General features: G+C 46.3%; 1 protein-coding gene across 1 annotated transcript in view; it reads right to left on the bottom strand.

Annotated features, from left to right (window-relative positions):
• Nucleotides 1-479: 479 nt before the first annotated feature.
• Nucleotides 480-16,133, bottom strand: part of TRIM28 (tripartite motif containing 28) — a 980,216-nt gene continuing 964,562 nt past the window's right edge. Inside the window, exon 17 of the mRNA XM_069639014.1 lies at nt 480-1,782. Within this exon, the coding sequence (XP_069495115.1) occupies nt 1,564-1,782 (219 nt within the window). The 3' untranslated portion in view covers nt 480-1,563. The remainder of the gene's footprint in view (nt 1,783-16,133) is intronic.

Genomic DNA, 16,133 nt, shown 5'->3' with positions numbered 1-16,133 from the left:
GCATGATATAACACCTCATCAAAAGAATTCCAAGGCTAAAAATGATTATTTTAAAGGTAGAGGGTGCTTTGTAGTGTTAAGGTTGGTTTCCGTGACACTGGGCTAACAGCTTCATTATGGAAAAAACCCTGTTTGGATTCCAGTGGAAAATTAGATACATTTACTAACATAACGGATGATTACTAATAACAAACCATGATGCCCTACAGCTCGTTTGATGTGAGTAAACAAACAGAAAACGAACCTCGGATTGTGTTGAGCAATGGCTCGAGTGTAAACCTAAGATATGAACTCGACATAAAAAAGGTTTTGAAAGGTGTATTCTCACAGTGCAACAAAATACATTTTTAAGTGGGAAGAAGTGGAAGCGCTAGATTACAGGAGACAAAGGTTTTCTGTAGGTGGCCATATGGCAGAGTATTGCAGGGATCTCTTTTAATCTTCTATAGCATGTACTTCGCAATACGCAATCACAACAGTTATGCGATCACAGAGAACTGTTTATTTGTACAGAGAATCTGAACACTACTTCAAGAAGGTCCATAGAAAACTGTTTTCCCAAACCCAACACTTTGTGAGATCTGCGTGATTCAATTTTACCCTGTGCCTTTTTGTAAAAAGGCAGATAAAAAGGAGGAGACCAGCAAGACTAATCAAATAATAACAAATAGCAAAATAATAATATAGCAAGACCGCTTGGTGTAGACTTTAGATCTTGCAACTTACATTGCGAGCCAGTTTTCAATAAAAGATTGCCTGGCTTGCACCTGCTGTAGGTTTAAAAAAAAAAAAAGGGCTAAACAGCAACCCTGACCACTGAAATGTCAATATTAAAAATAATAAAAAAAGGTTTCTAGGACATCTAATTACAGCGCAATTAGATGAATCGGCCTATAAAGAGCATAAAAGTCTCATTGGCATTTTCCACTTAAGAACATCAGACCTGTATTTTCCATTAGTAACAGCTAGAGCCAAATGTACAAACATGTTTAAAGAAAATTGCCAGAGACCGCTTTGTCATGCCCTTGATCTGATCTTTCAGCAAGTCATGGCGCAACCCAGACAACATTCTCTTTTTGGTTAACAAAAGTCTGGTGGTTAACTGAAAGGCATTAAGGAAATATTTAAGGTCCTTCCTTCATGTTATGAGTTGAGAAGAGTGCAAGTGATGACTGGGATTAAGGGCCCAATATGCACTTTAGGAACCTGTGCATGTTAAACCTTTACCAATATGGAAGCTTACAATTTAAGTCAAAGGGAGTAAAGTTTTTATTCCTAACAGTCAGACACATTTCGTTTTGGCAGCAAGTGTCTTACTATCTCTGATCGAGGGAATGGCCACTGTCCAACATGTAACACAATTTGCTCAGGTGTACTAGATGCCAGTTGCTCCCAATAGTCACCAGAAAGTATCAAGCGAGTAATTTATGTCATACAACTGCCATCAGAAGATGAACTTTCTTACATAAAAGTCCAATACATGTACATTTCCTTTCAGGTCCATATACGATGTTGTAGTCTGTATAATTGTTGTCTCCCAAATATGGGTAACTGATACAAAGGTTACTGCTGTTCCGTTACTGGTTTCACAACTGGAAAAAAGTCACTGTTGGTGCTGACAGGGGAGCTTCGATGAGTAAGGCCACTGCATTCGCTACGCTGATCTTCTTCAGACATAACCTCTCCCATCACAGACAAGATCCTCGAGTCTCCAAACAGACTGCTTAGCTTGTTCTCAAAAAACGACTGAAGGCCAATGATGGACTGAACCACTACTTTGTCCTATTGAGAAGATCAAGAAGGAAACCAACATTAAAATCAAGTTTCGCACTATTCTGTTGACCTGACCAGGAAAAAGCAAATTAATTCCCAAGGCAATACACATACACAAGAAAATAAATATGGAAAGTTGTAAACCAATCGAGAGTCCTTGAGGAACTTGTCATGTGTACATATGCCGTTGTAGCCTACATGATTATCCCTCTGCAATGCAAGGGATGATTAGTATGCATCTCCACACAACCCAATGAGGCAGGACGAAGGAATGTATCTAAGAATCATTTTATGGGTAAAGAACTAGCAGTGTAAACTCTTCACTATTGTGTGAAAGCACTCGTACAGACGTGGGTACACTCAGATGTAGGAAATTAACAGAAGCAGTCATTTCTGGTGGTGAGTTTGAAGGCTGGCAGTGTCAAACTGCATAAATACAGCTGTGGTTTGAACGACTCTTAATTCAATTAAAACAAACATGCTTGGAAACATAGTGCAATATTAACTTTGACAGACCGTTTATTTACATATGTGCATACAGAGCCATTGACAATGGCAAACCTTTTCCCAATCACAAGAAAAATACACACGCCATTATTAAAGCCCTTTCAATTCCATTTGACACTGGTAAAGAAAACATGCGTTCACTGTAAGCGACATGGGATGTGCTGACCTACAACCAGAAAAGACCTGTATTTTTAAAACACATTTTTTTCTATGCAAACCGCCAAGGGAATGAAGAACTGCGTAAGGGATCATTTGTGTCGTGTATTGCTTACATCTCAATGCACACATACGAGTGCGCAGAACAAAGCTATAAGCTATTCGGATATTATGAAAACAGAATGCCAAGATTCAAACCATGGCGAAATGTTAACAAGCAAAGTGCATTTGAAAAGGGTTTGTTACACACTAAAATAAGCCGATTTGCATTCTCACGTAAAGCACAGCTTTGTAGATCGGAAAATGTTCACAAAATCTTGACAAATCCGCCACATTGAAAATGTGAGGTGAAGAAAAAATACTTTGCATCTGCTTCTTAAAACGGACATTGCGGGTTGTACACATCCTAATCTCAAATTGCTTATAAAAACATTTGGTGGAATCCATTTTAGTTAATGAGGAGTGGGACTGAACAGGGCAAACAGCTTTTGAGATGAGCTCATAGCAGCCGGAAATGGAATGAAACTGGTATTGGAAATGTAACATTTTGCAAAACTAATATATCAAAGGGAAACGAACAGAATGGCCAGGGCTGCTGATGCATTTACTGGATTGAATAAATGACACGAACTAGTCATTATTAGCTAGCAAGGAAACGGAGGTGGACGAGATGGGCATGCACAGGTGGGCGCATTCCTTTGTAAACCAGCTCTACAAGACGGCATAGGAGCAGCGATTTGTGCAGCAGCAAGGGGCCACGATGGCTCAAGAAGCAAGATTGGGATAAAGTTTGGAGGACCCAGATGATCCAACAGGAGTGGAATGCCAGGGTAAAATGGGTCAAGCAGATAATTTAGTGAAGGGGCCATGACTTAGTTCTAGTATATGGGCCTAGAATTGTCACTTTGCTAATGTTATGTTTCCAAATTCTGATTTTTAATGCTTGGTTCAGAAATTCTGGAGACAAAATTAAATTGCACAGCTGAACTGCTTGGTAAGAAAAAGCAAACGGCTGCCAGATACCTTCACCTGAGACATTAAACTGCACATGGGCCTAAAACCTGTCACTTTGTCACTCCTAATCCATAGTGCCCTTTTCCTCCATAAAAGTCCTGATGGGACTCCATTCCATGGCAATGGGCAGAAGCCTTTTGCACTGCAAAAAAAAAAAACAACTTCACTTTTAAATTTGTCACACGTACGGGTGTCTCTGGGTGCGCAAACACACACGCTGGATCCTTCCATCGGCATCGCCCGTCAGCCAGTGACAGCTTGTCAAATACAACTAACCAATTGACAGGGGACGGAGTGCAGGTCGTATGGAGGAAAGGGAACCATGGACTGGGAGTACAGTAGTCACTACAGTGAATAACTGTTTCTTACTCCTAGTCCCACCCCCTTTTCCTCCATACTGATGGGAGATTTCACAGCAAGCAATCGCTTTGGGGAGGGGGCAACCCCTAATGGGTAGTGAAGCCTGTCCAAAATTGACGTCATTCCTGGAGCTGTATAGAAAGCAAATTGTGAAAACAGTGTGGCGGCCATGGTAATAACGTCCCAGTGAACGCTGCGTTGAAAACCACGGCCCGATCGCACAAGCATGAAGGCCATTAGGATGCTCATGGTTCATCATTGAATAGCAGTGTCCGATGCCTGAGACTAGCCACTTGGCAGCGATAGTGGGTCGAGGTCTCTGAGCCAGAGGGCAGACCTACTAAGGTAATGAAAAATGGGCACCAGATTTCCTGAATGGTTTAGTTCAATGCAGGTAAAACTTTAATGATCTCCTGACATTGAGAAAGCAATGTCAATTGGAGAATGGGGATTCAATCAAAAGTGGTGACTAAGAATACCACCTCTTTGATAATATGGAACGAGGAAATCACAGTTGGCAAAAAGGGTTGGGTTAGTCTGTGAAACTTCCCTTAGAAAATAGCACAGGCCTTGGAAGACGATAGGGCCTGGATCTCAGGGATTCTACATGCAGGCATGAGAATCACCAAAAGAACCATCCACCATGACAAAGTGGAGCCACAGGTACAAAGGGTTTGGGCATCAATGATGAAAGGACGATATTCAAATCACAAACCGGAGGAGTTCTCTTGACAGGAATATAGAGTCTGGTGAGACTATCAAGCTGTCTTTGCACAATTGGGTTTGAGTTAAAGGAAAGTATCTCGTGGAGGCAGGACGAGGGATTGTGTGCTTGTCCAGAGCCCAGTAACAGAACCTGGTGCACTTGGATCTGTACTGGACCTGGGTAAAGGACTTCCTGGCTGCCTGAATTATGTCCATATTTTCTGCTGATAACCCCAGGGTGAGGTGCTCAGGAACTATGCTGCCAAGCTGAGCAATCCACCATGTGTGAGGACTCCGAAGCGTGCTGGCCACTGAGGTGCTATCAGGATGCAAGTGGAGTTCCTGCTGTTGGAGAATCTCTACAGGCCAATGTGGAGAAGAAGAATCAGAGGAAAATCATACTGAGACAGGGAGCCCCAATGGGCCATCTTTCAAAGAGGTCCTGCCCACTCTGCCCCTGGAGGTAAAGAAAGGGCACTTTCTGTTCTTAGCCCTAGAAAAGAGGTCTAGTTACCTGTGATTAAAGCCTGCTTAAGTGATAGACCCCGAAAGTAGGGAACTCACATACTCTACACACTTTCTCAGGCCAAAAGGGAGCCAAACTCTTAATGAGAGTTTGGCTACCTTTTGGCCTGTGAAAGTGTGCAGGGGACATGAGTTCCCTACTTTTGGGAACTTATCCTATTCACTATTAATGCTCAGTCCATGTGGTCACTTCCTTTCCCACACATCAGCAGTTCAAAGATTCGGGAGACCTCGTGCCGCCCCCCCCCCCCTTCATTCCCCCCTCTGAGATATCAAATTGTTTCTATAGCCGTGTCGGGTTGATCTTCCAGCACTATTTCGGACCATGTTTCTCTCACCCGCCATGCCAATATAGTACAAGTAATATATTGCCCTAGGTATAGACCAGTATCTTCTACCAGTACATTGAATTCCATTACCTTCCCATCTTGCCATACATCTCTCAGCGTTGCAATGTCCACCGGTTCCCAAGGCTTACGAATAGTCTTCCTCAGTTGCTCATCCACTCTAAGCAATGCCACTAACATCTCCTGCAGAGAACACCGGGTTGGGTTCTCCATGGCCTGGCAAGCCATACGCCACATCTTCCATCCCAGTTCTAAGATCCTCGTGCACCCTTTTAGCTCTTGTTTAGGCAGCCATATCCACTCTTTCAAAAAGAACGAACACATTCAGACCTCAACAATCTTGACTCTGATGTCGAGTCTTCCGTTAACCACTTAGCCACATATTGTATTTGACTGGCCAAATAGACCTCAAAGTTGGGCAATTTTATGCCCCCTTTGTCATACATGTTCTGCAGTTTCCACAGTGCTATTTTATTCTTGATGTTGTGGCAAATTAAACCTCTACATATGCTCTGAAGTGTAACAAAGAATCGCTTGGGTATCATGTATGAGATATTCCCAAAAAAGTCTAACAACCTAGGCAATACGACCATCTTCAACAGTGCCACCCTCCCTACCATGGCCAGGTGGAGCTTAGCCCAGAGTCTCATGCTATTCTCAATGTTTGTCACTGTCGTCTCTGTGTTATGTTTATATTCTGCCTCCACCGTATGATAGATATCAATCCCCAAGTATCTAAAGGTTCTAGTCTCCCTGGGTATTTGTAATACTGGTAGGTTTTCTCACGGAATCCCTTTATATCTCCCCAGGGGGAACATGCACGACTTCTTGGGGTTAACTGCAATGCCAGAGAGCAATGCAAATCGCTCCATTACTTCTAATATGTATTGCAGGTTTTCCTCCGGATACCTCGGGTATAACAGCATATCATCTGCATACAATGATATTAAGTGTGGCCCTCCTTTCGTGTAGATCCCCACCACCTCGTATTGTTGTCTCAGATATATCGCTAAGGCTTCCAGTGCGAGGATGTACAGCATCGGGGACCAAGGGCATCCCTGTCTGGTGCCCCTACTGAGTTGCCAACTATCTGAGATAAATCGCTCTCGTCTTGACTCTGGCTAGTGGCAAACTGTACAACAGTTTCACCCACTTCAGGTACCCGGGTCCTATTCCATATTCTTTTAGGGCTGCTATCAGCCAAAGCCATTTGACAGAGTCAAAGGCCTTCACCGGATCGAATGAAACAATTGCAACTCGTGCGAGTCCCCTTCTGTTTGCTCCATGACGCGGTGGAGCCTTCTGAGATTGTTGGATATGCTTCTGTGTGGAACGTATCCGGTCTGATCCGGATGTATAAATTTGCTTATGACCTGTCTCAGTCTATTTGCCAACACAGCTGTGAGTATCTTGCTGTCCTGGTTCAGCATGGTTGACTTATTAGGTTTGAGAAGCGGAATAATGATTGTCCCTCTCAGGGATTCTGGCAGTATCCCTGTTTCTAACGCTTCATTCAACATTGCTAGTAACGGGGGGAGCACTTCCATCCTATATGTTTTGTAAAACTCGCTGGGGAGTCCGTCCGCTCCCGGGGCCTTACTAGTCGGTAATTGCTTAACCACTGCTTCCATTTACTCCAATGTGATTGAGGCATCTAGGTTCTCTCTCTCTTCAGTAGTCAATTTAGGTAAGCCAATATCCTCCAACGTTTCTACTATCTCACTCCATCCACCCCCTTCAACGTCTACATACAATTGTTGATAGAACTCAAAGAACCCTCCGTTCACGCCCTCTTGGGTATCAAGTATTTGGCCATTCCCCCCCCCCCTTTATTGCTCTGATCGCTGGTTTAGGAGAATCATTTTTATATAACCATGCAAGCAACCAACCCTGGCTTTTCCCCGCCAGCGTGCTGCCTCTCTATGTATTTCTTATAATTTAAGTTGCATAATCTCTCCCAGTGCCTTCCACACTCTTGCTGTAATTGGCTTATGTTTTCGGCATCCTCCAGAGATATCTCCTCGACGCATGATTGCCTCTAATTTCGCCTCTGCCTTTTGTAACTCCTGTGTTATGCCTCCTCGGAGCCCTTTGGATTTAGATGTAGGCGATCCCCTCACCGCCACTTTAAATGCCTTCCATAGAGTGCAAGCAGATTCTACACTTCCTGTGTTATTTTCGAAGTATTCCACAATATCTTCCCTCAAGTCCCCACTGAACACTGTCTTTCAATGCTTCACCTCTGAGCCGCCACATTGGGATCCTAGCTCTAGGAGGCAAGTATTGCCATGTTAAGATCAGTGGCGAGTGGTCCGAGGACCCACACTTTGTGTTCCCACTGCACTCTCCCCCCCTCCCGTCATCTCCGGAGTAACAAACATATAGTCTAGCCATGTGTACAAGTTTTGTGGGGCCGAGTAATGCGAATAATGTCCATCATGTGGGTGGTGTAGCCTCCATACATCTTCCAGCTGAAAGTCTCCCAACAGGTTCCTCAAGGTTTTGGCGGCGGGGTTAGGTTTGTCTAATTTCCTGTCTGATCGGTCCACCCTGGGGTCCAGCGTGCAGTTGAAAGTCACCTCCCCAGATGACCACACCCCCGCCAGGTACAGGCTAACTTTACTAGGCAAGGTCTTAAAGTAGGCCACAGTGTCTTGGTTCGGGGCATATGTATTAATGATACACAACTCTCTATTTTCTATCAATCCCGTATTGCCACCATCCTCCCGTCTGACTCCAATGTGGACTGTAATAACTGAAAGGGGACATGTGGTGCTTTCCAGGTAATTACCCCTCTAGCATATGCTGAATAAGTTGCCGCTATGGTAGTCCCCTTCCATTTCTTCCGTATCACCTCCTCTTTTTCTTTCGTGAGGTGAGTTTCCTGTAATAGGGCAATATCTATCTTCTGCCTCCTTAGAAACCTGATCGTATTCCTCTGCTAACTACAGACCTATCTCTCTTCTACCTTTCCTTTCTAAGCTTCTTGAGCGCCTTGTCTACTCAACTCTCATCCTTTGTCACTACTTCCTCTCTTCCAATCTGGCTTCCGTCCCAAACATTCCACTGAAACTGCTCTCACCTCTATCCTTAACTCACTCCGCTCTGCTCAACATGCCAAGCAATCCTCTATCTTTATTCTCCTTGATCTCTCCGCAGCTTTTGACACTGTCGATCATCCACGCCTGCTCCACACTCTTTCCTCCTTCGGGTTTAAAGGCCCTGTTCTAAAATGGCTATCCTCTTACCTCTCCTCCCGTTCCTTTGCTGTATCATGGGGAGGCCAGACCTCTCCTTCCTTCCCTCTTATTTACGGTGTTCCTCAAGGCTCTGTACTTGGTCCTTTCCTCTTCTCTCTTTACACCTCCCTCATTGCCCCCGTTATCTCCTCGTTTGGCATCTCCCTCCATTTCTATGCTGACGATACACAACTCTTTCTCCTCCTGCTCACCTGACCTCCACCTTAAGCTCTCCTCCTGCCTCACCGCCATCAAGAACTGGATATCCTCCCACTTTCTCTCTCTTAACACCGATAAAACCGAAGTCCATTTCTTCTCCTCTAATTCTCTTCCCCCTTTCATTCACTTTCCTTCCTCCAATCTCCCTATCTCCCCCCAAGCTCATAATCTAGGCGTTCTCTTTGACTCCTCTCTCACCTTCTCGCAACACATTTCACTCACCTCCCGCACCTGCCGATACCACCTCTACAATATTCGCAAAATCCGTCCCTCTCTCACATTCCACGCCACCAAACTCCTAATTTCCCCTCTCATCTTTTCCCGCCTCTTCTACGGCTGTTCTTTAATCTTTGGACTTCCCGCATCTCAGCTTGCCCCTCTTAAATCCATATACCACTCTGCTGTACGTACGCTTTGTCTCCTTACCTCCCGTGACTCCATCTCTTCCTCGCTCTCTCACCTTGGCTGGCTACCTTTCTACTTACAGCTAAAATTTTACTTTCTCTGCCTTGTCTTCAAATCCCTCCATGGTCTTGCTTCTCCTTATCTCTCCTCCCTTCCCTTCTCTCCTACTCCCCCTCCCGTTCCTTTCGTTCCACTGACCATTTCCTTCTCACTGTACCTCCATCCCCCTGCGCTTCCTCCCGTTTCCGCTCCTTCCAACTCCTTGCACCTCTGCACTGGAACTCGCTCCCTCTCACAATCCGCTCTACCACAACCTTCACCTCATTTTGCACTTCCCTTAAATCCCTCCTCCTCCATTCTCCTCCTTGAAAACTCTCCCTCTGCCCTCTCTACTCCCCCCCCTTCCCTTCATCTGATTCTCTCTCTCTCTCTTCCATTTTCCCTCGTCCAATCCATCTCCTACCCCCCCCACACCTATTCCCAATCCCCTCCCCCTTCAGTTAATTGCTCTTTGCACTGTTTTGTTGAATGATTCAACATGTACATTTTTGCTCCCAATGTTATTTTTTGTTGTTATTTTGTATTATGTTGTTCCATTGTAGAGCGCCTTGGTGTAAAGAGCTCTATTAATAAATATATCAAATCAATCAAATCAAGTAACTATTGAGCCCACTGACATTCCAGGTTGCTATCTTAAGGTCTCCCATCTCTCATCCATACCCAACCCCACCTCTGTCCTCCGTTGTCTTCTGCATCATGCGCAGCAGCGCGTGGGTGCAAGCTCGTTCCCTGAGAAATTCCACAGCAAACCCCCCGCCCCCCAACTCCCCTCCCACCCCTGCCCTTCCCCTACCCAACCCAACTGTTGCCCAGCTCTTCCACCTCTCTCCTCCCTTGCCGTACGCCCCGTGTGCAGTGATGTATAGAACACCCATTCAAACTCGCCAACACCCTTCCCACCCCCCTCCCTACCCATCCCCAACTGCTGCTCTCTCCCGTCTTGCCCAACTACCCTACTGCCCACCCCTAACCCCATCCAAACTGCTGCCCAACTCCCTCCCTGTTTCTCAGGTAATCCTGCATCTAGTCCTTTCCCGGCTACTGTCGGTACTCAGAACCCTGCAGGGGGACCCGGCACTACTGGTGTCCCAACTAATCTATCTACTGGGGGTAGAAACGTGTTCCTCCATGTCCCTGCATTAATGAGACAGTCTGCTACGCATGTTTATGTTTCCAGCTGCTTGTGCACTTATCCTTTGCTATATTTATCTATGGGTCTAGAAGACTATATCCCAAATGTCTAAGTTCAATCCCCTTTTGTTAAATGTCTACCTGTAACGCTCACCTGGTATCCACGGGGACGTCACTCAGCCTGTTCTGACCTCTTACGACCTTGAACCCTTCCCTGGAGTCTACTCGACTGGAGACTGGGCCTGAAACACAGGATTGGTAGAGTTTAACTCCCTATTGTCTCTATGTGCTTGAACCCCTTCTTCCCCGGGGTCCAACCCTTCCCTTTGATCCACTGCTCACCTTGTTTTCTTGGAAAGTGTGCTCTCCGTCCTGCTTTCAGCGCAGGGGCACGTTGATTGATGCATGCTCGTTGCTGCCTAGTTACTTCACTGGCAAGAGTCCGACAGGTAAGTATAATGAGTCTTTTGAACAGTTCTCTAACTTCGTTCCTTTCCTTCCTTAGATGATGGCTGGCGTCCGGGGACGGCGACGTGTTGCTGAGATGAGTAGCGCTGAAGGTGAGTGAGAGCGCGATGCGACCCTTTCGTATTTGTATTGAACCGAGTTATTTTTCTGTGTCTTTTAGGTGCTGCGACATTTTCAGTGTGGATGCCGGTTATGAAGAAGAAATGCGGTGAGTAAGCGCGGTATGCGGCACCTCTAGATGTTTCCACACTAACCTGGAGTGTCTTTTCCCTCTTGCAGATGGATGAGAAGTTCCGGAGACAGAGTTCCCCCAGAGCGGCTGGGATTCAGGTAAGCGTTTGAAGCTCGTACAGTCTTTAAAAATAAGCGAAGATTTGCTGAATGCTTACTAATGCCTTTTTTCTGTTCTTTTCCCTTTTCCTTAGGAAGCGGCGTGCCAGGATGGGAATGACGCTGCCAAAGATGCCCACAGAACAGAAGAAGCAATGAATGATGGGCAGAAGCGCCGCAAGGTAAGGCTGTTCCTAACGGTGTTCTTGCAGGAGCTGAGCGCAGAAGATAGATGCAGGCCTACTGGAGACCGATCCGAACACAGTGAGTGTCACTCTGCAGGTGCAGAAAACACAAAGCATGTTTCTCAGCCTGGGCATGGCTTAAATAGTCTCTGGGTATCCCAGGTGTCTCTGGGCTGAACCACACCCAAAAGACTAGACTGCTCATGCAGTTCTGGAAACCGAAATATGTGGGGGCATCCATCTTGTCCCCATCAATGCACTACAAGTCCAATCCCCAATGTTATCCTATGGGAGTGAGTGAGTCTGGTGCCACAAGCGCCAAGTCTGACTCCAATTGGGTCTTTGGAGGGATGGAGAGGCCTTTGAGGGCCATGTAGGTGATCATGGCCTGGCTCCAGCCTGATATCTTGGAGAGCTGGGGACATGAGGGGCAGGAATTATGACACTACCATCACTGCCCAGGTCCAACGTCCACAATATTACAATGTCTCCAAAGGTCACCTTTCTTGCACAATGTCAAAGTTAGTGTTACCTCCGCTCTTCCACAGCTACACATCCGAACATTCGCCTGCTAGATGCCAAGTGCAAGTTCACTCATCTTGCCCACTCTGACTGGCTATCCGCACCCTCTGGGCAGCCCACCCTGTCCAGCCAGCCTGTTGGATCTTCAGGAGTTTCGAAGAACAGTGCTTTGTTTTTGTGCAGCACCTTCAGCTTTGCCGGGTATAGCAGCATGAACCTGAAGCCGGCCTCTCGTAAATGTCTCTTGATCGCCACATAGTGGATCCGCCGTCTCTGCACCAGAAAGTTATATCCGGGTAGGCCGTGACTGTCGCTGACTCTCTGCATATCGTTCCTCCCTTACGGAAGTGTTCCAGGATCTTCTCCCTATCCTTATAGTTTAAGATTTTAGCGATAATCGGTTGGGGGGAACCCCCCCAGTGGCGGTTTCCTGATTAGGGCTCTGTGCGCTATCTCGACTTTGAAGCCTTGGTTGAGTGCTCCTGCGCCAATCTCGTGCAGCAGCATGTTTTCTATATAGTCTGTCGGGTCCTGACCCTCCTCTCCTTCTGGTAGTCCCACCATGCGTATGTTACGTCGTGCCCGTCCCTCTGCCTCTTCTGCACGGTTTCCTAAGTTGCGAAACTATTGTTGCAGTACCGCCACCTCTTTGACATTAGCCCCGCTAGTATCAATATTGGCCTTCACAGTGCTCTCGGGGCCACTCGTGTGCTCCGCCAGTGCTTGTACGTCTTGTCGCAAGAGATTAACATCTACGCTGACTGCATCAATCTTGATTTCCAGTGAGGATTTCAGTTCCGCCATGGCAGCATCGAGCCTGCTCTCCCACGAGGCCTTCAACTCCGCAATAGCATCCAGGATCTTCTGGTCACCCCTCATTGCGTCCGTCCCTCATCGCGTGTCTCCACCAGCGCCTGTGGCACTTCCGGGTGATTGGGCCGGTTTCGTGAAGATGTCCAATGTGGGTTGTTTCACTTTGGCTTTGCTTGCCTTGGATGCCATCGGCTATTGCGGGTGTTGCATAGCTGGTGTCCTCTGTCTCGTTAATACAGCCTCCAGAGATCCCGACACCCTCTTGCAGCTGCAACTCATCGAGCAGGAGGCTCACCAGATTATTCTGGTGTATTACACAAGTCTTTTTTTTTTAGTAGTATCCTCTCTCCCTCTTCTGCTTGCCACTATTCGTCCTGGTGCGTATTGGTGGGCGTCGTCTCACTAGCAGTTTTTCTGGTCACCCAGCACAATCCCTCAGCCTGAGGCCTTCACCACTGTACCACGGCTGCAATCCTCAATATCATATCGCTGCGTTGTATCTTAGATATTGCGTCCGCTCCCTTGAAGGTCCTTCTGGTGGGACCCTGTATATCTGGTTGCGCGCTGATGGTCCGTGCACACAGGCTGTGCAACTGTTGTTGATAGCAAGGTACCACACTTAGATAAGATTTTGAACACTAGCGGTGTCACAACTAGACAGGACTGAACGTCGGCTAGAGCCACATCTAGACAGAACAGCGATTGTTAGCCAGTGCCACATCTAGACTGCATGAGGAATACTATCAAGGTCAGATTTAGATAGAATAGTGAATAGCAGCTTGATTCACACAGACAAGATTTTTTGAAGGTGGGCCAGTGCCACATTTGGATACAGCGGTTGAATATTGATGGACGTCATACATAGAAAGGATTGTGAATATTAGCCACTACCGGATCTAGATAGAAATGCAGAGATATTCATGCGCCACATCTAGAAAGGAAGTGGAAATTGAGCACATCACTTCGAGACAGCAATGCAAAAAACCAACCCACTAAAAATTTCACCCCTCTACATACACCTCTCAAACTTTAACCGTACACAACCACAACTTTATAGTAGAACAAACCGCACAAACATCACTACACTGCAACAAAACAAATCACACAGACTCTCAACACACAACGTCTACCGACCAGAAAGCTCATCAAACCCAGCAAACAGTGTTAACCGGGCTGAGGCTGCCAACAGCACATCAATGCTTGCTTGCACTTTTCCGGCTCATTCCCACTAACCCACCCCACCCCACTTCCCTTTCAGAGCCGCCAGGGGACCACTCCGGTGGAGATAGTGCACGGTACAATTATCCTTTAACATAACATTAACATAACATTCAGGGAAATTTGATGCTTGGACCAGTCCCAAATTTTCACTGCCAGCAGGCACAAAGGGGTGCGATCTTGTTCACCCCCACTCGCTCAGATAATACATGGAGGTCAAACTCAGTCTGAATGAGAAGATCTCCGGGAATTGAAAATCGCCTGAAGTATGAGCATGTTGATATGAAGGCTCTCCTCCTGGGAGTACAGGCCTCGTGCCTTGAGAAGCACCCAAAGCAACTCCTCCCCCCCCACACCTCACACGGAGGAGTCTGTGGTGACGCACTCCTATGTCTAGTCATAGATTGGTTCTGGGAGCTGGCTATGTGGAAAAGTCTCATTCTTAGGAGTGACTGAAGCTGGGAATTTCCCAATGCAGGGAATGCCGGAGGTAAATCCTGTTATCACCTGCACATGACAAGGGTTCCATGTGTTAATATCCCTGCAAACATATCGGCATACAAGAATGTCGCCATATTTTTGAGGCAATATTAACCCATTGAACCTGCGGGGTCCACCCCTGCAACCCAAACATTATTTTAAAGGGAGCGAGGGACACCCCTGCAAGCATTTACCCCAAAAATTATCCCCACTAATATCGCCTGTGGCCATTCCAGACCACAATATATATGGTGGGGATATTATTACCTGATACCATGATCTGGGTGTGGCGGTGAATCAGGATGTGCAACAGTGCAAAGAAATTGAAGAAAAAATCTTTTATGAGGGGAAGCGTAAGTGACAAAAAGAAAAAAGGTTGCATGGGTGTGTAGAGCATCCAGTTCAACTCGAGTGGTAAACCAAACTGACTGGCGAGGCCTGTGCGAGGAGTCCGCATGGGCAAATTTAAAGTAGAAGTCGTTTTCTGCTGTAAAAAAGGCTTAGGTCCAGTGGGACAGGGTCAGATCAGTATGGAGGAAATGGGACGGGACGTAGGCGTATGGCCACGAACACACACTGCAGACTGGTTGCAGGTAGCCTTCACATTTTAGGTGTGAATAGGAGAAGAGTAGGATGCTGGGAATCTCAACTACTTTATACTATATTCTTTTAAAGGCCATTAATTATCTCTGAAATAGAATATTCATAAATGCTGAACAAGAGATAATATTCTTATAATTCAAGCTCCAATACTTGTTGGGTTAGTGATAAAATGTAATGTTTATCATACAAACAAGAGTAAAACAGTTGCTAGATACCATGAAGGAAGACTCATGACAATATTGCTGTCCAATAGTAAGCCTGTCAGGTGCTGAAGGGTAATGGTTTATCTTGAAAGCAGAGGGATTCAAGTCTCTACAGAGCTTTGCATTGGGTACAGCCATATTCTCGGTTTCAAAATCTGCCACAGCCCCAGGTGGGCATTATGACCAGCTTTGGAATGGAGGTTAGGCTCCAGTATGCAGAGTATGATGAAAAATTGAAAGTTACTCACTGCAGTGACTAACGTACTCCTAGTCCATAGTGCCCTTTCCTCCATACTTGATGGACCTCCCTTGCTAGGGACAGGAAAATAACCTTTTTTCCAACAAAAAAAAAAGAGCATTCCTCTTTAAATTGAAGGTGCAGCCACGGGCGCATAAGTGAATCGCAGAACCCCCCTCCAGCACTTCACGTCAGCCACCCTTTTATGCAGCCAGCTGATGTGAACCCGAATATTTACTTCGGAAGGGAGGGGGGGGGGTGGGAGGAAGGACGGTGTTTCGTATAAAGGAAGAAGGAAAGGGGACTATGGACTTGGAGTATGTCAGTCACTTTGGTAACTTTCAATTACTTCTATGTCCTGTCCCCTTTCAACCATACTGGATGGGCGATTACAACGGATGAAAGCTCTTAGGGAGGAGAGTGGCTGTATCTTATGCTGCAAAAAGGTTTTTCAACACTGCCTGGCCAAAAGCTGTGTCAGATCTAGCGCTGCTTTCCAAGCAGTAATGCTTGCAGAAGGCGGACCAGAAAGCCCATGTTGCTGCCTTGCTGATAACTTGCCATTCTACGTGCCTTTGAAAGGCTAATGCTGTTGCCTTGGCCCCGACCACATGGGCATGCATGTTGGCTGG

This window comes from Ambystoma mexicanum, chromosome 1q (assembly GCF_040938575.1).
Source record: "Ambystoma mexicanum isolate Mex_15411 chromosome 1q, UKY_AmexF1_1, whole genome shotgun sequence".
NCBI classification, from domain to species: Eukaryota; Metazoa; Chordata; class Amphibia; order Caudata; family Ambystomatidae; genus Ambystoma; species Ambystoma mexicanum.
The sequence above is the reverse complement of the archived record's forward strand: the minus strand, read 5'-3'. Positions and strand labels throughout refer to the sequence as shown.